General features: G+C 45.6%; 1 protein-coding gene across 1 annotated transcript in view; it reads right to left on the bottom strand.

Moving 5' to 3' along the window:
- cdc42se2 (CDC42 small effector 2) overlaps positions 1-22,637 on the bottom strand; it is a 74,778-nt gene that overhangs the window by 17,199 nt on the left and 34,942 nt on the right. The window contains exon 2 of the mRNA XM_052525101.1: positions 10,582-10,811. Coding sequence (XP_052381061.1) covers positions 10,582-10,635 — 54 coding nt within the window. The 5' untranslated portion in view covers positions 10,636-10,811. The remainder of the gene's footprint in view (positions 1-10,581; positions 10,812-22,637) is intronic.

Below are 22,637 nucleotides of genomic sequence, written 5' to 3'. Positions count from 1 at the left end.
ACACACTACTGATAATTCAGTTCCCACAGAGCTTGGGAAGTGGCAACACCAGGGTTGTGAGTTCGAATCCCACAAGCATCACATAGATTACTGGAAATGGCTTTGGATAAAAGAGCCTGTTAAAATGACCATATGACTATCATAAAACAACACAACAGTTATAAAATGTGGAGAGAATGCTAGATGTGGCCTATTGCTCTGCATCCCGGAATGATTAAGCTAGATGTGGCCTATTGCCATGCATCCCGGAATGATTAAGCTAGATGTGGCCTATTGCTCTGCATCCCGGAATGATTAAGCTAGATGTGGCCTATTGCTATGCATCCCGGAATGATTAAGCTAGATGTGGCCTATTGCCATGCATCCCGGAATGATTAAGCTAGATGTGGCCTATTGCTCTGCATCCCGGAATGATTAAGCTAGATGTGGCCTATTGCTCTGCATCCCGGAATGATTAAGCTAGATGTGGCCTATTGCTATGCATCCCGGAATGATTAAGCTAGATGTGGCCTATTGCTATGCATCCCGGAATGATTAAGCTAGATGTGGCCTATTGCTCTGCATCCCGGAATGATTAAGCTAGATGTGGCCTATTGCTATGCATCCCGGAATGATTAAGCTAGATGTGGCCTATTGCTCTGCATCCCGGAATGATTAAGATAGATGTGGCCTATTGCTAATGCATCCCGGAATGATTAAGCTAGATGTGGCCTATTGCTATGCATCCCGGAATGATTAAGCTAGATGTGGCCTATTGCTATGCATCCCGGAATGATTAAGCTAGATGTGGCCTATTGCCATGCATCCCGGAATGATTAAGCTAGATGTGGCCTATTGCCATGCATCCCGGAATGATTAAGCTAGATGTGGCCTATTGCTATGCATCCCGGAATGATTAAGCTAGATGTGGCCTATTGCTCTGCATCCCGGAATGATTAAGCTAGATGTGGCCTATTGCTATGCATCCCGGAATGATTAAGATAGATGTGGCCTATTGCTATGCATCCCGGGAATGATTAAGCTAGATGTGGCCTATTGCTCTGCATCCCGGAATGATTAAGCTAGATGTGGCCTATTGCTATGCATCCCGGAATGATTAAGCTAGATGTGGCCTATTGCTCTGCATCCCGGAATGATTAAGATAGATGTGGCCTATTGCTAATGCATCCCGGAATGATTAAGCTAGATGTGGCCTATTGCTATGCATCCCGGAATGATTAAGCTAGATGTGGCCTATTGCTAATGCATCCCGGAATGATTAAGCTAGATGTGGCCTATTGCTAATGCATCCCGGAATGATTAAGCTAGATGTGGCCTATTGCTCTGCATCCCGGAATGATTAAGCTAGATGTGGCCTATTGCTATGCATCCCGGGAATGATTAAGCTAGATGTGGCCTATTGCTATGCATCCCGGAATGATTAAGATAGATGTGGCCTATTGCTCTGCATCCTGGGAATGAGAAAGCTAGATGTGGCATATTGCTGGGCATCCCGGGAATGAGAAAGCTAGATGTGGCATATTGCTGGGCATCCCGGGAATGAGGACACACTAGTGCTCTGGGTGAAGATGGGGAAAGTGTTCACGTGAGGAAGTCCTCAGGCGCTCTTCTCCGTACTGGATGGTCTAATTTATATAGGCCTCCCCATCGTCGCTCATCAGAAGTGCAATGCCTGTTTTAGCAATTTAGTCTAATATGGGTTAGGGTTAGTTAAATCTGGGACAAAGATGCTCACACACAAGCTCATTCATACACAACGTTTCATTCTCACAGACATACACACAAACATATACCACACACAGAATCACACACATGCCACACATGCTTGAACACCACAGAGAACCACACATGCAATGCTTAGGGGAACGTACAACTAATTTCTCTTAAACACATCTTCCTAAACTGAACAAAAATATAAACACAACATGTAAAGTGTTGGTCCCATGTTTCATGAGCTGAAATAAAAGAGGCCAGAAATGTTCCATATGTACAAAAAACATTTCTCTACAATTTTGTGCACAAACTTGTTTACATCCCTGTTAATGAGCATTTCTCTTTTGCCAGGATAATCCATCAGCTTGACAGGTGTGGCATATCAAGAAGCTGATTAAACAGCGTGGTCATTAAATGCAAGTTAAACTAAATGCATGCTCTTCAACCGATCGCTGCCCGCACCTGCCCGCCCGCCCAGCATCACTACTCTGGACCGTTCTGACTTAGAATATGTGGACAACTACAAATACCTAGGTGTCTGGTTAGACTGTAAACTCTCCGTCCAAACTCACATTAAACATCTCCAATCCAAAATTAAATCTAGAATCGGCTTCCTATTTCACAACAAAGCATCCTTCACTCATACTGCCAAACGTACTCTTGTAAAACGGACCATCCGACTCGACTTTGGCGATGTTATTTACAAAATAGCCTCCAACACTCTACTCAACAAATTGGATGCAGTCTATCACAGTGCCATCCGTTTTGTCACCAAAGCCCCATATACTACCCACCACTGCGACCTGTATGCTCTCATTGGCTGGCCCTAGTTTCATACTCGTTGCCAAACACACTGGCTCCAGGTCATCTACAAGTCTCTGCTAGGTAAAGCCCCGCCTTATCTCAGCTCACTGTTCACCAAAGCAGCACCCACCCGCAGCATGCGGTCCAGCAGGTATATGTCACTAGTCACCCCCAAAGCCGCCTCTCCTTCCAGTTCTCTGCTGCCAATGACTGGAACGAACTGAAAAACTCTGAAGCTGGAGACTCTTAACTCCCGCACTAGCTTTAAGCACCAGCTGTCAGAGCAGCTCACATATCACTGCACCTGTACATAGCTCATCTGTAAATAGCCCATCCAATCTACCTCATCACCATACTGCATTTATTTATCTTGCTCCTTTGCACCCCAGTATCTCTACTTGCACATTCATCTTCTGCACATCCTAACATTCCAGTGTTGAAATGCTATATTGTAATGACTTCACCACCATGGCCTATATTGCCTTACCTCTTATCCTTCCTCATTTACACATGCTGTATGTAGATTTTTCTACTATATTATTGATTGTATGTTTGTTTATTCCATGTGTAACTCTGTGTTGTTGTATGTATCGAATGCTTTGCTTCATCTTGGCCAGGATGCAGTTGCAAATGAGAACTTGTTCTCAACTAGCCTACATGGTTAAATAAAGGTGAAATAAAATTACAATAAAAATTACACAGGTGCACCTTGTTCAGAGGACAATAAAAGGCCACTCTAAAATACAGATGTCAGATGTCTCAAGTTGAGTGAGCATGAAATTGGTATGCTGACTGCAGGAATGTCCACCAGAGTTGTTGCTAGAGAATTGAATGTTCAATACCATAAGCCACCTCCAATATAATTTCAGAGAATTTGAAAGTACGTCCAACCGGCCACACCACCGCAAACCACGTGTAACCAGCTGAGACCAGCGACCTGTACAGCTGACAAAACTGTGGGTTTTTGCACAAGCAAAGTATCTCTGCACAAACTGTCACAAACCATCTCAGGGAAGCTCATCTGCGTGCTCATCGTCCTCACAAGGTTCTTGACCTGACTGCAGTTTGGTGTCGTAACCGGCTGCAGTGGGCAAATGCTCACCTTCGATGGCCACTGGCACACTGGAGAAGTGTGCTCTTCACAGATGAATCCCAGTTTCAACTGTACCGGGCAGATGGCAGACAGCATGTATGGTGTCATGTGGACAAGCAGTCTGCTGATGCCAACATTGTGAACAGAGTGCCCCATGGTGGCGGTGGGGTTATGGTATGGGCAGGCATAAGCTACGGACAATGAACACAAGTGCGTTTTATCAATGGCAATGTGAATGCACAGAGATACCATGATGAGATCCTGATGCCCATTGTCGTGCCATTCATCCACCTCCATCACCTCATGTTTCAGCATGATAATACACGGCCCCATGTCGCAAGAAACTGTACACAATTCCTGAAGCTGAAAATGTACCAGTATGGCCTGCATACTCACCAGACATGTCACCCACGGAGCATGTTTGCTCTGCATCGACATGTACGACAGCGTGTTCCAGTTCCCGCCAATATCCACCAACTTTGCACAACCATTGAAGAGTGGGACAATAATTCCACAGGCCACATTTGACAGCCTGATCAACTCTATGGGAAGGATATGACGCGCTGTACAAGGCAAATGGTGGCCACACCAGATGCTGAATGGTTTTCTGAACCACACCTACTTTTTCCCCCCAAAGGGCATCTTTGACCATCAGATTCATATCTGTATTCCCAGTCATGTGAAATCCACAGATTGTGAATAAGAAATGAGGCTTCATTTATTGTAGCTGAGGAGTTTATCTAAGTTAATCTGAGAACAAAGCTTCCTAAATTCTATCAGCATATTGAATGCGCGACACAAGCTGGTAGCATTCTGGACCATTGCTACTCTAACTTCCGCAATGCTTACAAAGCCCTCCCCCGCCCTCCCTTCAGCAAATCTGACCATGACTCCATTTTGTTGCTCTCATCCTATAGGCAGAATCTAAAACAGGAAATGCCAGTGCTCAGGTCAACCAACGCTGGTCTGACCAATCGGATTCCACGTTTCAAGATTGCTTCGATCATGTGGACTGAGATATGTTCCGGGTAGCCTCAGACAATAACATTGATGTATATGCTGACTCGGTGAGTGACTTTATTAGCAAGTGCATCAGAGATGTTGTACCCAATGTGACTATTAAAAAATCTTCCCTAATCAGAAACTGTGGATTGATGGCAGCATTCGCACTCAACTGAAAGCGCAAACCACCACTTTTAATCATGGCAAGGCGACTGGAAACATGACTGAATGCAAACAGTGTAGTTTTTCGCAAGGCAATCAAACAAGCAAAGCGTCTGTATAGAGACAAAGTAGAGTCGCAATTCAACAGCTCAAACACGAGACATATGTGGCAGGGTCTACAGTCAATCACGGATTACAAAAAGAAAACCAGCCCCGTTGCGGACATCGGCGTCTTGCTCCCAGACAAATTAAACAACTTCTTTGCTCGCTTTGAGGACAATAGTGCCACTGACACGGTCCACTACCAAAGCCTGTGGGCTCTCCTCATCCATGGCCAATGTGAGTAAAACATTTAAACTTGTTAACCCTCGCAAGGCTGCCGGCCCAGAAGGCAACCCTAGCCGCATCCTCAGAGCATGCGCAGACTAGCTGGCTGGTGTGTTTATGGACATACTCATCTCTCCCTATCCCAGTCTGCTGTCCCCACATGCTTCAAGATGGCCACCATTGTTACTGCTCCCAAGAAAGCTAAGGTAACTGAACTAAATGACTATCGTCCCGTAGCACTCACTTCTGTTATCATGAAGTGCGTTGAGAGACTAGTCAAGGATAATTTCACCACCACCCTACCTGATACCGTCAACCCACTTCAGTTTGCTTACCGCCCCAATAGGTCCACAGATGCAATCACCATCACACTGCCCTATCCCATCTGGACAAGAGGAATACGTATGTAAGAATGCTGTTCATTGACTAGAGCTCAGCATTTAACCTCTCTGGGATATGTGGGACGGTAGCATCCCACTTGGTCAAAAGCCAGAGAAAATGCAGAGCACCAAATTCAAATAAATTCCTATAAAAATCAAACTTTCATTAAATCTGTAAGATACCAAATTAAAGCTACACGTGTTGTGAATCCAGCCAACATGTCAGATTTCAAAAAGGCTTTTCGGCGAAAGCAAACGATGCTATTATCTGAGCAAAGCACCATAGTAAACAAAAGGGAGAAAACATTTCAACCCTGCAGGCGCGACAAAATGCAGAAATAAAAATATAAATCATGCCTTACCTTTGACGAGCTTCTTTTGTTGGCACTCCAATATGTCTCATAAACATCACAAATGGTCCTTTTGTTCGATTAATTCCGTCCATATATATCCAAAATGTCCATTTATTTGGCGCATTTGATCCAGAAAAACCGGTTCAAACATCCACAACGACAAAATATCTCAAAAGTTACCTGTAAACTTTGCCAAAACATTTCAAACTACTTTTGTAATACAACTTTAGATATTTTTTAAAGTAAATAATCGATAAAATTGAAGATGGGAAGAAAACAAAACTCAAGCATGCTTTCTGGTCTTGGGGATCTATCAAACAGTACACATGAAGTGACACTCGTTCAAGATGGCCGTACTTCTTTACACAAAGGAATAACCTCAACCAATTTCTAAAGACTGGTGAATTCCAGTGGAAGCGGTAGGAACTGCAAGCAAGTCCCTTAGAAATCTGGATTCTCATTGAAAACGGGGTGACCTCAAAAAAAAAAAATCTGAATGGTTTATCCTCGGGGTTTCGCCTGCTACATAAGTTCTGTTATACTCACAGACATGATTCAAGTGTCAGAGTGTTTTCTATCCAAATCTACTAATAATATGCATAACTTATCTTCTGGGGATGAGTAGCAGGCAGTTGAAATTGGGCATGCTTTTCATCCAAAATTCCAAATCCTGCCACCTATCCATGAGAAGTTAACACCATAATACCCTCCAAACTTGTCATTAATCTCGTGACCCTGGGTCTCGACCCTGCCCTGTGCAACTGGGTCCTGGACTTTGACGGACCAACCCCAGGTGGTGAAGGTAGGAAACAACTTCTCCACCCCACTGATCCTTAACACTGGGGTCCCACAAGGGTGTTTTCAGCCCTCTCCTGTACTCCCTGTTCACCCATGACTGCGTGGCCATGCACGCCTCCAACTCAAATCATCAAGTTTGCAGACGACACTACAGTGGTAGGCTTGATTACCAACAACGATGAGACGGCCTACAGGGAGGAGGTGAGGGCCCTCGGAATGTGGTGTCAGGAAAATAACCTCTCACTCAATGTCAACATAACAAAGGAGATGATCATGGACTTCAGGAAACAGCAGAGGGAGCACCCGCCCCCCTTCCACATTGACGGGATAGTAGTGGAGAAGGTGGAAAGTTAAGTTCCTTGGCGTACACATCACGGACAAACTGAAATGGCACAATAGCGCCTCCTCAACCTCAGGAGGCTGAAGAAATTTGGCTTGTCACCTAAAACACAAACTTTTACAGATGCACAATCGAGAGCTTCCTGTCGGGCTGTATCACTGCCTGGTACGGCAACTGCACCGCCATCAACCGCAAGGCTCTCCAGAGGGTATTGCAGTCTGCACAACGCATCACCGGGGGAAAACTACCTGCCCTCCAGGACACCTAGAGTACCCGATGTCACAGGAAGGCCAAAAAGGACAAAAATATCATCAAGGACAACAACCACCGCCTGTTCACACCACTATCATCCAGAAGGCGAGGTCAGTTCAGGTGCATCATTGCTGGGACAGAGAGACTGAAAAACAGCGTCTATCTCAAGGCCATGAGACTGTTAAACAGCCATCACTAACAGAGAGGCTGCTGCCTACATACAGACTCAAATCTCTGGCCACTTTAATACATTTAATAAATGGATTTAAATAAGGTATCACTAGTCACTTTAAATAATGCCACTTTAATAATGTCTACATATCCTACATTACTCATCTCATATGTATATACTGTATTCTATACCATCTACTGCATCTTGCCTATGCCACACGGCCATCGCTCATCCATATATTTATATGTATATATTCTTATTCATCCCTTTACATTTGGTGTGTATTAGGTAGTCGTTGTGAATTTATTAGATTACTTGTTAGATATTACTGCACTGTCGGAACTGGAAGCACAAGCATCTCGCTACACTCGCATTAACATCTGCTAACCATGTGTACGTGACCAATCAAATGATGATTCGGGCCAAATGAATTTATTTCAATCGACCGACTTATATGAACAGTAAACCCAGTAAAAATGATTGCACGTTGCGTCTATATTTTTGTTCAGTGTAAATTCAGGAGGAAACAGTCCAAAAAACAAATGGAAATAAAAAAAAGTTTTATATTCTAATCCAACTAATTTTCAGATATTCGTTCTTTATCACTCTGTTTATGGGAAGCTTATGGGAAGCTTATGGGAAGTTTATGGGAAGTTTATGGGAAGCTTATGGGAAGCTTATGGGAAGCTTATGGGAAGCTTATGGGAAGTTTATGGGAAGTTTATGGGAAGTTTATGGGAAGTTGTTAGCCTGTGGTTTTTATAGTAGAAAGGACAGCAAAGCAGTGTCCACTTGCGATAAATAGTTTCCTTAGTTGAGCAGGGGTGGGTGGGTCAGTATTATTTTGAACACCAGAGTTTTTCCTAGCCTACCCCAAGACCTATAGACATGACTGGATTCGTGATACTCATGAAGCCTTTGGTGAGTCTTAACATAGTTATTCAATAGAACAGTCAATAAACAAATTGAGTGTGAAGCAGTGTGTCTTGTCAGATGGGAAGGGAGAGTGAATTGTTTGCTCTGCTACATGTATGACAGAGCAACAAGCGTTTCAGCCCTGTGGTCGGCCAAGCTTAGGGTTAGGTTTGTACCATGTTTTGTGCTGCTACCATGTTGTGCTGCTGCCATGTGTTGCTACCATGTCGTTATCATGTGTTGCTGCCTTAGGTCTCTTTATGAAGTGTTGTCACGTACGTGTGTGTGTGTATATATTTTTATCCCAGCCCGTCCCTGCAGGAGGCCTTTCGGTAGGCAGTCATTGTAAATAAGAATTTGTTCTTAACAGTCTTGCCTAGTTAAATAAAGGTAAAACATCTATATAAATGTCTCAGCCCTCTGGTCGGCCAAACTTAGCAGAATCATCAACTCTCGGCTTGGACAGAGCTGACAAAACGCTCAGGATTCTTCACATGCGTTGGCCATAAAAGGCAGAGGGAGGGAAACCTCACCTCTTATTGTGGAGAAAGCTAGATGCACGTGCACACACACTGAGGGGGGGGGACCAGTTGGAGACACAGACACACTGGGGGGGGAGGGGACCAGCTGGACACCACTCACACACACACCAGACACCACTCAAAAAGTAGAGAAAGAACAAGAACAAAGGATTTTCTGCTGTGGAGGAATCTAATCAGAGACACATTTCCATCTATTTTTAGACCACGTTTCCAGGGTGTGTGTGAGATCAGCCTGGGAATTGGGGGGGGGGGTTGAGGATTAATGTGTTGTGACAGCAGCTATCTCCTGGGATGTGTAATGATTTTAAAGTTTAGGCCTAGAGGGAGGGCTTTCACATTGCACAGAGACGGTACAAAAACACAGTGTGCACACACACACACACAGAGGATCACAGTATCCTACTTGTTGGAAGGGGGAGCATGTTTCTCAACATTCAAATAAATCAACCTGTACTGTAGTTGATGGAAAGGGCTGATTTCAAAATTAGAACATTTTCAGCAACAAAAGTTAACATCTCCTGCCTTGCTTGGGTGTTTAAAACAGACCTAATCCACCAACATAACACAGACCCACCCACAGCGCCTACCCAAGACGGACCCCAGCGCCTACCCAAGACGGACCCCAGCGCCTACCCAAGACGGACCCCAGCGCCTACCCAAGACGGACCCCAGCGCCTACCCAAGAGCCTACCCAAGACGGACCCCAGCGCCTACCCAAGACGGACCCCAGCGCCTACCAAGACGGACCCCAGCGCCTACCCAAGACGGACCCCAGCGCCTACCCAAGACGGACCCCAGCGCCTACCCAAGACGGACCCCAGCGCCTACCCAAGACGGACCCCAGCGCCTACCCAAGACGGACCCCAGCGCCTACCCAAGACGGACCCCAGCGCCTACCCAAGACGGACCCCAGCGCCTACCCAAGACGGACCCCAGCGCCCCCAAGAGCCTACCCAAGACGGACCCCAGCTCCTACCCAAGACGGACCCCAGCGCCTACCCAAGACGGACCCCAGCGCCTACCCAAGACGGACCCCAGCGCCTACCCAAGACGGACCCCAGCGCCTACCCAAGACGGACCCCAGCGCCTACCCAAGACGGACCCCAGAGCCTACCCAAGACGGACCCCAGCGCCTACCCAAGACGGACCCCAGAGCCTACCCAAGACGGACCCCAGAGCCTACCCAAGACGGACCCCAGAGCCGACCCAAGACGGACCCCAGAGCCGACCCAAGACGGACCCCAGAGCCGACCCAAGACTGACCCCAGAGCCGACCCAAGACGGACCCCAGAGCCGACCCAAGACGGACCCCAGAGCCTACCCAAGACGGACCCCAGAGCCTAACCAAGACTCCTTCTCCTAGATCTGAAAGTCTGATGGATGTTAGGATAATTTCTCCACCGAGCCCTATGGTACACTGGTGGAGGCTAGGGTTCTGAGGCGTAGTGGTCTCCGATTTGGAGGATATAGGACACTACAGGCAGTTCACACACACACACACACACACACACACACACACACACACACACACACACACACACACACACACACACACACACACACACACACACACACAGAGAGTGTCGCATACCTACATTTGAACTAATAAGAGTGAGCTTAGAAATCCGTAACAAACACAAATCACGTAGTTAAATGGGTGTGTTCTATACTACAATTCGATTAAAAAGTGTGACATAAAATGACTCAATTGTTTGTGGGGTCACTTACCGGCTGGGGCTGCTCTGCAATACAGCAGTTGAAACACAACCAGAACTCGCTCATCACTTAGCAGTCTTAACGTGTTCCAGGCTAGGATGATGCTCCAAAGTCCCACGGTGGGGTGGGGGAGGGTGTACTGTAGCGCAGGCCTGGGTAGGTGGGGATGGGGGACGCAGCCTGAGAGGTAGAGATCCAGAGAGCCTCTCAGGGCAGTAGGCACCTGACCGGGTCAGTCACACCTGGGATAGAGAGGAGAGGCAAGAGGTGAGCTGACCGTTTGTACAGTCGTCACATTAGCACTACCCATACACATGTGAAATGTGTTCAAGTGTACAGACGCACACACACACACACACACACACACACACACGAAGGGCAGTGTATGCGTAAGGTTCTCCAAGTCGTCACTATCTGGGTTTGTGGGTTAGAGATATTCCTCGTCTTAAGACAGGAGAGACTGGCCGCAGGCTCCTGTGTGTGTGTGTGTGTGTGTGTGTCTGACACTATTCTCTACCTAGCTATGGTGCTACTTTACTCACAATGAGCCCGGAGTACAGACATATGCTATTGTGTCTGGTGACCGACACAGACACAATAGATGTGTATTGCTTGGCTCCCTTCGCCTAGTGTCCCAACACTACCTGAGGCCAAGACCATTCACATTAAACACCTGGCCTTGTGAAACCACACATAACAGCAAATATGTTGGTGTTCTCATACTTGTTTTCTTAAGGGGAAAAAATGTGCAATAGACTGTCTGGGACAGACATATGTTGAGCTGAAGTGTGAGTCCATTGGTATTCTGAGATGTGAAGATGAGTCCATTGGTATTCTGAGACGTGAAGATGAGTCAATTGGTATTCTGAGACGTAAAGGTGTCCATTGGTATGGTCAGACATGATTGCTCCCCAAAAATATGAAACATGAAAAATTATATATTTAATATCGAGGCACACTGAAGATACTAGAACCAATCCACATGTACTTTTCCTCTGCAAACAAAAGTAGTAATGAGTCTGACAACCCCAGTGTAGAAAAGCTGATCTATTTACCTAGTCGGCTTGTTGTTGTGTGTTCTAGGCTAGAGAAATATTCCTCCCGAGGCACATCAAGTTACCAGTGCCACAGGGAGGGAAACCTACATCAAGTTACCAGTGCCACAGGGAGGGAAACCACATCCAAGTTACCAGTGCCACAGGGAGGTAAACCACATCACACCAGTGCCACAGGGAGGAAACCTACATCAAGGTTACCAGTCCAAGTTACCAGTGCCACACTATCTGGTTTTGTGGGTTACAGGGAGGGAAACCTACATCTTACCAGTGACAGGAAACCTACATCAAGTTACCAGTGCCACAGGGTGGAAACCTACATCAAGTTACCAGTGCCACAGGGAGGGAAACCTACATCAAGTTACCAGTGCAGAGGGAGGGAAACCTACATCAAGTTACCAGTGCCAGAGGGAGGAAACCTACATCAAGTTACCAGTGCCACAGGGAGGAAACCTACATCAAGTTACCATCAGGGAGTTACCAGTGCCACAGGGAGGAAACCTACATCAAGTTACCAGTGCCACAGGGAGGGAAACCTACACAAGTTACCAGAGGCCAAGACCATTCACATTACCAGTGCCTTGGAAACCTACATAACAGTTACAAGTGCCACAGGGTGTTCTCATATCTTGTTACCAGTGCCACAGGGGAAAACATCAAGTTACCAGTGTCTGGGACAAACCACATGTTACCAGTGCCACAGGGAGTCCATTGGTTACCAGTGCCACAGGGAGAAACCTGAAGAGTTACCAGTGCCATTGGAAACCTACATCAAGTTACCAGTGCCATTGGTATGGGAAGACATCAAGTTACCAGTGCCACAGGGAGGAAACCTACATCAAGTTACCAGTGAAAACCTACATCAAGTTACCAGTGCCACAGGGAGGAAACCTACATCAAGTTACCAGTGCCACAGGGAGGGAAACCTACATCAAGTTACCAGTGCCACTGGAAACCTACATCAAGTTACCAGTGCCACAGGAGTCTGAAACCCATCAGTTACCAGTGCCACAGGGAAAACCTACATCAAGTTACCAGTGCCACGGAAACCTACATGTTACCAGTGCCACAGGGAGGGTACATCAAGTTACCAGTGCCACAGGGAGAAACCTACATAGTTACCAGTGCCACAGGGAGGAAACCTACATCAAGTTACCAGTGCCACAGGGAGGAAACCTACATCAAGTTACCAGTGCCACAGGGAGGAAACCTACATCAAGTTACCAGTGCCACAGGGAGGGAAACCTACATCAAGTTACCAGTGCCACAGGGAGGGAAACCTACATCAAGTTACCAGTGCCACAGGGAGAGAAACCTACATCAAGTTACCAGTGCCACAGGGAGGGAAACCTACATCAAGTTACCAGTGCCACGGAGGGAAACCTACATCAAGTTACCAGTGCCACAGGGAGGGAAACCTACATCAAGTTACCAGTGCCACAGGGAGGGAAACCTACATCAAGTTACCAGTGCCACAGGGAGGGAAACCTACATCAAGTTACCAGTGCCACAGGGAGGGAAACCTACATCAAGTTACCAGTGCCACAGGGAGGGAAACCTACATCAAGTTACCAGTGCCACAGGGAGGGAAACCTACATCAAGTTACCAGTGCCACAGGGAGGGAAACCTACATCAAGTTACCAGTGCCACAGGGAGGGAAACCTACATCCTGACAGGCAGCCAATGCACAGCAGTTTTAAACAGCCTCTGTTAAAAAGATGGCGATCCAAACGTTCCATTCCTACTTTATTTCTCAATTCCTAAATATGCACGAAACTGCATCATTTTAAACCCAGTGTTTTTTAGCAGTATGGTTAGGCACGTTACCACTCACACAGTGAGTGCATAGGGGAAAGGACTGCCCGTTCCATGATCTCGCCATCACGGTTGACAACTCCATTGTGTCCTCCTCCCAGGCGCTAAGAACCTGGCGTGATCCTGGACAACAGTTACCAGTAACATCAGGGGTGGCCCGTTTCTGAAATGCTCTACAACATCAAGTTACCCCTGCCTCCACAGGGAGGGAAACCTAATCCAGGCACTTGTCATACCCGTCTGGATTACTGCAACTCGCTGTTGGCTGGGCTCCCTGCCTGTGCCATTAAACCCCTACAACTCATCCAGCAGCCCGTCTGGTGTTCAACCTTCCCAAGTTCTCTCACGTCACCCCGCTCCTGCTCTCTCCACTGGCTTCCAGTTGAAAGCTCGCATCCGCTACAAGACCATGGTGCTTGCCTACGGATGAGGGGAACGGCACCCACCTCCAGGCTCTGATCAGGCCCTACACCCAAACAAGGGCACTGCGTTAATCCACCTCTGGCCTGCTCACCTCCCTACCACTGAGGAAGTACAGTTCCCGCTCAGCCCAGTCAAAACTGTTCGCTGCTCTGGCCCCCAATGGTGGAACAAACTCCCTCACGACGCCAGGACAGCGGAGTCAATCACCGAAACTGAAACCCCACCTCTTTAAGGAATACTTTTAAATCCTTCTCACCCCCCTTAAAAGATTTAGATGCACTATTGTAAAGTGGCTGTTCCACTGGATGTCATAAGGTGAATGCACCAATTTGTAAGTCGCTCTGGATAAGAGCGTCTGCTAAATTGACTTAAATGTAAATGTAAATGAGAGTGGGGTTAAATGTAACACAGGTCAAATGTAGGATAACTTTGAGGTAAAACGCAACCCTCAATCATTTTTGGGGAGTGACTTAAATTGTGATGAGACAGATGGCATTGTTGTTGTTGAGCAAGAGTTGTGGCAACCAGGGAAAGAGTTGGGGGACAAAATGGTGACATGAAGTGGGTTTCTGTGAGAGCTACAGACGAGGGGTCAGACAATCGATTCAAATGTTATGAAGTGGGTTTCTGTGAGAGCTACAGGCCAGGGGTCAGAAAATAGATTCAAATGTTATGAAGTGGGTTTCTGTGAGAGCTACAGGCGAGGGGTCAGAAAATAGATTCAAATGTTATGAAGTGGGTTTCTGTGAGAGCTACAGGCGAGGGGTCAGAAAATAGATTCAAATGTTATGAAGTGGGTTTCTGTGAGAGCTACAGGCGAGGGGTCAGACAATAGATTCAAATGTTATGAAGTGGGTTTCTGTGAGAGCTACAGGCGAGGGGTCAGAAAATAGATTCAAATGTTATGAAGTGGGTTTCTGTGAGAGCTACAGGCGAGGGGTCAGAAAATAGATTCAAATGTTATGAAGTGGGTTTCTGTGAGAGCTACAGGCGAGGGGTCAGAAAATAGATTCAAATGTTATGAAGTGGGTTTCTGTGAGAGCTACAGGCGAGGGGTCAGAAAATAGATTCAAATGTTATGAAGTGGGTTTCTGTGAGCGCTACAGGCCAGGGGTCAGACAATAGATTCAAATGTTATGAAGTGGGTTTCTGTGAGCGCTACAGGCCAGACAATAGATTCAAATGTTACGAATCCCCAATTCCAATTTATTTATTTTTGCTCATATTACTTACTACTTTCCGAAAATACCTCATTTTCATTCAATGTTGAACTGAGCATGTAACCGTGTTGACGGTCATTGATCTACAAGACAAAACAAACCCTATGGAATATCAGTAGCCTAATGAATCCCCACACTATGCCCGGGCCTTCGCCCCGGCGAGCCTGGCTTTCGCCGCGCTGACTAACGCAAGGTCGGTGGCCTGTTCCCCCCCCTCTCTCCCTGTTCAGAGAAATTAGTAAGTGAAGTCGCTTGCATTATTTGCCATGAAGTGAAAGTACCAGGTTTTGGTTACTACATGATTCCATGTGTGTTACTTCACAGTTTTGATGTCTTCACTATTATTCTACAATGTGGAAAATAGTAAAAAATAAAAACCCTGAGATGAATAAGTGTCCAGACTGGTATTTCTAAAAAGACCCCTTTTCCATCTGTTTATCCAGAAATCAACTGCTCTTTAATTACTTGTTACTTTCATTTTTTATTCTTATCAGTATTTTTTTTGTTTAAACTGCATTGTTGTACTAGGGGCTCGTAGGTACACCTGTTGTACTAGGGGCTCGTAGGTACACCTGTTGTACTAGGGGCTCGTAGGTACACCTGTTGTACTAGGGGCTCATAGGTACACCTGTTGTACTAGGGGCTCGTAGGTACACCTGTTGTACTAGGGGCTCGTAAGTACACCTGTTGTACTAGGGGCTCGTAAGTACACCTGTTGTACTAGGGGCTCGTAAGTACACCTGTTGTACTAGGGGCTCGTAAGTACACCTGTTGTACTAGGGGCTCGTAAGTACACCTGTTGTACTAGGGGCTCGTAAGTACACCTGTTGGCGCATGTTACTAATACAATTTGATTTGATTTAAGTTAAAGCCTTTACTTAGGCCAAATGTTGTAGATGGAAATGGTCGAGAAATGTATCAATTCCATTCCATGTGTAACTCTGTGTTGTTGTATGTGTCGAACTGCTTTGCTTTATCTTGGCCAGGTCGCAGATGAAAATGAGAACTTGTTCTCAACAAGCCTACCTGGTGAAATAAAGGTGAAAATATATATATATATATATATATATATTTTTTTTTAAATACCCTAAAAATAGACTTCACTTAAATTTGTCACCCAATTCGATATGCTCCTATGAATTTCACGTTGGTGGTCATGGGTCCTTTTCGATGGAAATACCCTCTATGGAAAACCTCAGTGCATTCATCACTTCATGTTCCGATAGTAAAGCATGTCAACAAACAGTCTTTCCTATGTTACCTCCAGAAGTACAACCACAATACACCCGTAGTAAGCTCTACAAATGAAAAATGTGTGCTTTTCCACTCAGTAGCATGTTTTTGCAGATGGAGTATACAGATTCAGTAGAACTTGGCTTCGATCGGTTCCTTCACATAGGAGTACTGTGAATAATGCCATGCTGTGATTAAAAGATTTGTTTAAACACCATTTTTTTATTTTACCTTTATTTAACTAGGCAAGTCAGTTAAGAACACATTCTTATTTACAATGACGGCCTAGGAACAGTGGGTTAACTGCCTGTTCAGGGGCAGAACGTCATACTTGTACCTTGTCAGCTCGGGGATTTGAACTTGCAACCTTCCGGTTACACTCTAACCACAAGGCCACCCTGCCGCCCCGTTAATGGCAGGTGTGTGAAGCTGCATGCACTAAGGAATGTCATCAGGATTTGGGGCAATATCGTGATATTTCTCAATACAATCGTGGGAAAACAGTTTGGATACATTCCCTCTGGCGTTTTGAAATATTCACTCTTTATCATTGGGGTCAGTCAGTGGCAGTTGAAACTTTCTTCAGACACTCATTTCCTCCTCCATGTTAGATGTCATATTGTACAGTGTGTTTCCCCTTTTCGTAAGCCTAGATTAGGCGGTTGCATACAAGACATAGCTGCGGGAAGTTGTTTAGATTAGGGGGTGCTGACGATGACCTTTATGACAAAGCATTGCATGCATCCATTTTTTTTTTTACTAGGCAAGTCAATAAAAACAAATTGTTACTTACAATGACGGCCTACACCAGCCAAACTCTAACGATGCTGGGCCAATTGTGCACCGCCCTATGGGACTTACCAACCATTGCCGGTTGTGATACAGCATGGAATCAAACCAGGGTTTCTGTAGCAATGAGATGCAGTGCCTTAGACCACTGCACCACTCAGGAGTCCATCTATGCAGACTACAAAAATCCTATCCTGAACCTAAGCATAAGACAAGATTGGGTAACAGCAGTCGCAGCACTAAGTTAATTAATGACTGTTTGGAAAAAGCCTGCGGAAAAGCTTGTTGTGAACAGCACTTGCGGAGAGCTAGAGGCTCAGAGGCTCAAATGCCCTGAGGGAGCGAGCGTGAGCCCCAATCCTGATTACATTCCTTAGTGCATGCAGCTTCACATACCTGCCATTGTGTTTACACAAATCTTTAAAAATCGAGCTCCACACTGTCCTTTCCCACCTGGACAAAAAGGAACACCTATGTGAGAATGCTGTTCATTGACTACAGCTCAGCGTTCAATACCATAGTGCCCACAAAGCTCATCACTAAGCTAAGGACCCTGGGGGGACTAAACACCTCCCTCTGCAACTGGATCCTGGACTTCCTGACAGGCTGCCCCCTGGTGGTAAGGGCATGCAACAACACCTCTGCCACGCTGAGCCTCAACACTGGGGCCCCTCAGGGGTGTCTACTTCGTCCCCTCCTGTACTCGCTGTTCACCCACGATTGTGTGGCCAAACACGAATCCAACATCATCATTAAGTTTGCTGAAGACAACAGTGGTAGGCCTGATCAACAACGAGACAGCATATAGGGAGAAGGTCAGAGACCTGTCAGTGTGGTGCCAGGACAACAACCTCTCCCTCAATGTGAGCAAGACAAAGGAGCTGATCTTGTACTACAGGAAAAGGCGGGCCGAACAGGCCCTCATTAACATCAGTGGGGCTGTAGTTGAGTGGGTCGAGAGTTAAGTTCCTTGGTGTCCACATCACCAACAAACTATCATGGTCCAAACACACCACGACAACCGTGGAGAGGGCACGACAAAACCTTTTCCTCCCTTAGGAGGGCATGAGTCCCCAGATCCTCAAAAAGTTCTACAGCTGCACCATTGAGAGCATCCTGACCGGTTGCATCACCGCCTGGTATGGCAACTACTCGGCATCTGACCGTAAGGTCATCACTGGGGCCAAGCTTCCTGCAATTCAGGACCTATATAATAGGCGATGTCAGAGGAAAGCCCATAAAATTGTTAGAGACTCCAGTCACCCAAGTCCTAGACTGTTCTCTCTGCTACTGCACGGCAAGCGGTACCGGAGCACCAAGTCTAGGTCCAAAAGGCTCCTTAATAGCTTCTAACCCAGACATGGGCAAACTACGGCCCGCGGGCCACATACGGCCCGTTAGGCTTTTTAATCCGGCCCGCCGAACTTGTCCAAATTATAGTAAAAACCTCATTTTTTCCCCTTTCCCTGCAATGCCCACGTTTCCCCAATAGATGGCGCACTCAAAACACATTGACCGTTGTTGGAGTGGCGCGTATTTCTCTTTATTTCACTTTAATTTTCACTTCGTTTCACGTCACCACTAAGCCCTTCTGTGAAAATGAGCGGACCAAAGAGAAGGAAAGTGGACAGCGAATGCCGAGTGTTTAATAAGGAGTGGACAACAAAATACTTCTTCACTGAAGTCCGATCAACGGCTGTATGTCTGATATGCCAAGAAGCTGTTGCGGTTTTCAAAGAGTACAATATCAGCCGTCACTTTGCCACGAAGCATGCAAACTATGCTAGCAAGCAGTCAACACAAGAACGGGCGGCTACTGCTCACGTTTAGCGTCATGAAAATCAACAAAGCCCATCACAGATCCAAGTTAACTGACCAACACCTCAGATCTGTCCTGAGAATTGCCACAACAAAACTAACTCCAGACTTTGATGCACTGGCAAAAAAGGGAGACCAACAACACTGTTCCCACTGAAATGGTGAGTTTTTCTGCTGTGTTATGAAAAAATGCATATGGAAAGTTTGGAAGTGCGTCTTTTAATTAAGAGCAATGCGCATTTACGCACAGCAGCGGTACAGTAGCTTAATTAACACGCCGCACATCGCTCTTAATTTAAATTAAAATTTTCAGCTGCAGGTAGGATATTTAATACACCCTATGTCTGTGTGCTTGGCAACGATACACGTGTACTGTTTGCGCGTGAAGGCGAGGGCGTCCGTGGCGAGTTTGTAGAGCGCGGTCAGGACAATCCATCCATGATTTTGCGGAGTTTGACACAAGTAGATATTATTGAGCTTGAGTATTTCGTTGTGTAATAATATGTTTTGAATGTTGAAAGTGATTCCATTTTTCAATAAATGTTGATTTCTTTAACTTTGCACCTTCGATTGAAACTTATTAAAAACAGACGCAATCTTGATAAGTCACAGTGCGTATGTTATTTTAATCTATTTACATTTCCTCCTCCCAGTATCTGCGAAATAGTATGTAAATGCTATATCTTGCATATTCCTTGAGACAAATTTATTAACTGATAAGGGCTATTTTTCACATTTGAAAGACAGTTAATAAATTGGGTTGTAGTGTTCTTACTGTGCTATGAGGTTTGCACACACTACATTTAATGCTTTAGTATATCCGGCCCAAACACTCCCCCAAAGCCCCATCAAATTTTAGAACCCATTGTGGAACAAAAGTTTGCCCACCTCTGTTCTAACCCCAAGCCATAAGACTGCTGAACAAGCCATAAGACTGCTGAACAGCTTCTACCCCCAAGCCATAAGACTCCTGAACAGCTTCTACCCCCAAGCCATAAGACTGCTGAACAGCTTCTACCCCCAAGCCATAAGACTCCTGAACAGCTTCTACCCCCAAGCCATAAGACTCCTGAACAGCTTCTACCCCCAAGCCATAAGACTGCTGAACAGCTTCTACCCCAAAGCCATAAGACTGCTGAACAGCTTCTACCCCCAAGCCATAAGACTCCTGAACAGCTTCTACCCCCAAGCCATAAGACTGCTGAACAGCTTCTACCCCCAAGCCATAAGACTGCTGAACAGCTTCTACCCCCAAGCCATAAGACTGCTGAACAGCTTCTACCCCCAAGCCATAAGACTGCTGAACAGCTTCTACCCCCAAGCCATAAGACTGCTGAACAGCTTCTACCCCCAAGCCATAAGACTGCTGAACAGCTTCTACCCCCAAGCCATAAGACTCCTGAACAGCTTCTACCCCCAAGCCATAAGACTCCTGAACAGCTTCTACCCCCAAGCCATAAGACTCCTGAACAGCTTCTACCCCCAAGCCATAAGACTGCTGAACAGCTTCTACCCCCAAGCCATAAGACTCCTGAACAGCTTCTACCCCCAAGCCATAAGACATTGACCCCCATTTGTTTTGTACACTGCTGCTACTCGCTGTTTATAATCTATGCATATAGTCACTTCACCCCTACCTACATGTACAAATTACCTCAACTAACCTGTACCCCCGCACACCGACTCGGCACCGGTACCCCCTGTATATAGCCTTGTTATTGTTAGTTTATTACTTATTATTTTTTTAAACTTTTGTTTATTTGGTAAATATTTTCTTAACTATTATTTAACTGCACTGTTGGTTAAGGGCTTGTAAGTAAGCATTTCACGGTTAAGATCTACACTGTGACAAATAAAAGCTTGATTTGACATTCGCAACTCAACAATCATCTATTTCAGGGATGGGCAACTTTGATGGGGGGTGAAAAACGGGACTCATAAGGGACTGCAGTGGCTCGTGAGTCTGCGTACACATAATAACATAATAACCCCCCCCAACCCTCTTCGCGAGCAAAACATTTTAGCAGCCCCCCTTGTGACAGTGGAGAGAAAACATTTACGTTTTAAAAGGGAATTTCCTGCAATTCTGCCAAGGGGCGGAGAGAACATTTTGCCATTTTAAATCAAGTTTGCTGCAATTCTACACATTTTGCCATTGGGCGTAGAGATAAATGTGCAGTTTTACAGGTAATTTCTGCAGGCCGCCAGTTGCCCGTTCTTGCCACGGGCCTCCCAACTGTAAACTATGCGCTTGTGATTTAAAACAATCCACAGCTGTTATTTTTTTTTTTAAATTAAGCGAAAGATCTGAGTCCAAATCATGCTTGCCTATATTGAATGATTTTATTTATTTCTGTGCCCTCATGGTGAATATGAAGTGATCTAGAGCTTCTATTTTCTATTAGTTTATCATTCTAACCTTGGTGAAAAGGGAACCATATCACACAGGGAACATGGCATTCTCTCACACTCGGCTTGCAGGTCTGCTCCTGCCCATGTCAAACACAAACAGGGAACATGGCATTCTCTCATGAGTTGAGCGCTTTTCTCTGCGATATCCATTTGTGCCCAGTTTTAAATTAGGCAAAATCTTGTCTCCCTTCCTCGAAACTTGAGCTCTGTTCATAACAGTCTATTTTGTGTTGCAAACAGTCACAAGTTAAATTAACTTAGGCTACAGTGACAACTGCTACTGAATCTTGGCGACTCATCACATTAGGAATTGTATTATATTGTTAACCTGCAAATGCCTGATTTTCTTTCAACTCCAAGTAACACACTGCAGCAAGAGGGTTTCAAAACACCACATCAGAAGTCTTTCATCACAGTTTAGTGAAGGGGACAGAGCCACCGGAAGGAAAATCATTTTGACTTGAAAGGGAAGTTCACACACACACACACACACACACACACACACACACACACGGAAAACGTTGCTTCTTGTTAAAGCCAGTACTCTATACTAAGTCACAGGAAATGACCAAATTATAAAACAAATCAGAATTTCAAAAAGGCATATACTTTTCACCACTTTGTTGTGTCCAAATATGTGTAACTGAAAAAAAGTGTTCACTTTAACAGTGAATGTGGGGAAAAAATGATGTCCAAAGCCAACATAAACATCCTCCGCTCACAGAGGGGTTAATTCATGGAGCTATAGAACCAGAGGATGAAGATGAATGGAAAAAACACACTCCTTCACACATCCTCCTCATGGGCCAAATATGTACGGGCCAGAGTTGAAAGCACCAGAACAGAATTGCTGCCAGAGCCCCATCTTCAAGTGCTAAAATTAAAAACGCTGTATTTCCGTCTCCTTTGATTCCTCCAGCGGATGCTGTGCTTGTCCCTCTTCTGGTTGGTCTCTCTGTGCTCCCCTGCCTTCATCTATTCTGGGTCCTTTGGACTTTCAGTCAGTTTCCGATGAGAGACTATACAAATCAGTGTTTGAATCATGAATAGACAAGATTTGACCAACTTTTGGTTTGCTCCAACTAACCTAAATCAAAAAGTCAATGGAATCGCATTCCATCCACTAGGATGATTCCAAACCCTAAAGGTCTACTTGTAATTAAGTAACGCACTTGATGTCAAGTCTTGGAAGAGGTTGAGGGAAGGTTGGCCTACAACTTTCAGCGACAAATCATCATTCCACTCCACCTCATGAAATGCATGAGAATGCCCTGCTTTTCCCTGGGGCAGTAACTGAGGAGT

The sequence above is a fragment of the Oncorhynchus keta genome, chromosome 9 (assembly GCF_023373465.1).
Source record: "Oncorhynchus keta strain PuntledgeMale-10-30-2019 chromosome 9, Oket_V2, whole genome shotgun sequence".
NCBI classification, from domain to species: domain Eukaryota; kingdom Metazoa; phylum Chordata; class Actinopteri; order Salmoniformes; family Salmonidae; genus Oncorhynchus; species Oncorhynchus keta.
The sequence above is the reverse complement of the archived record's forward strand: the minus strand, read 5'-3'. Positions and strand labels throughout refer to the sequence as shown.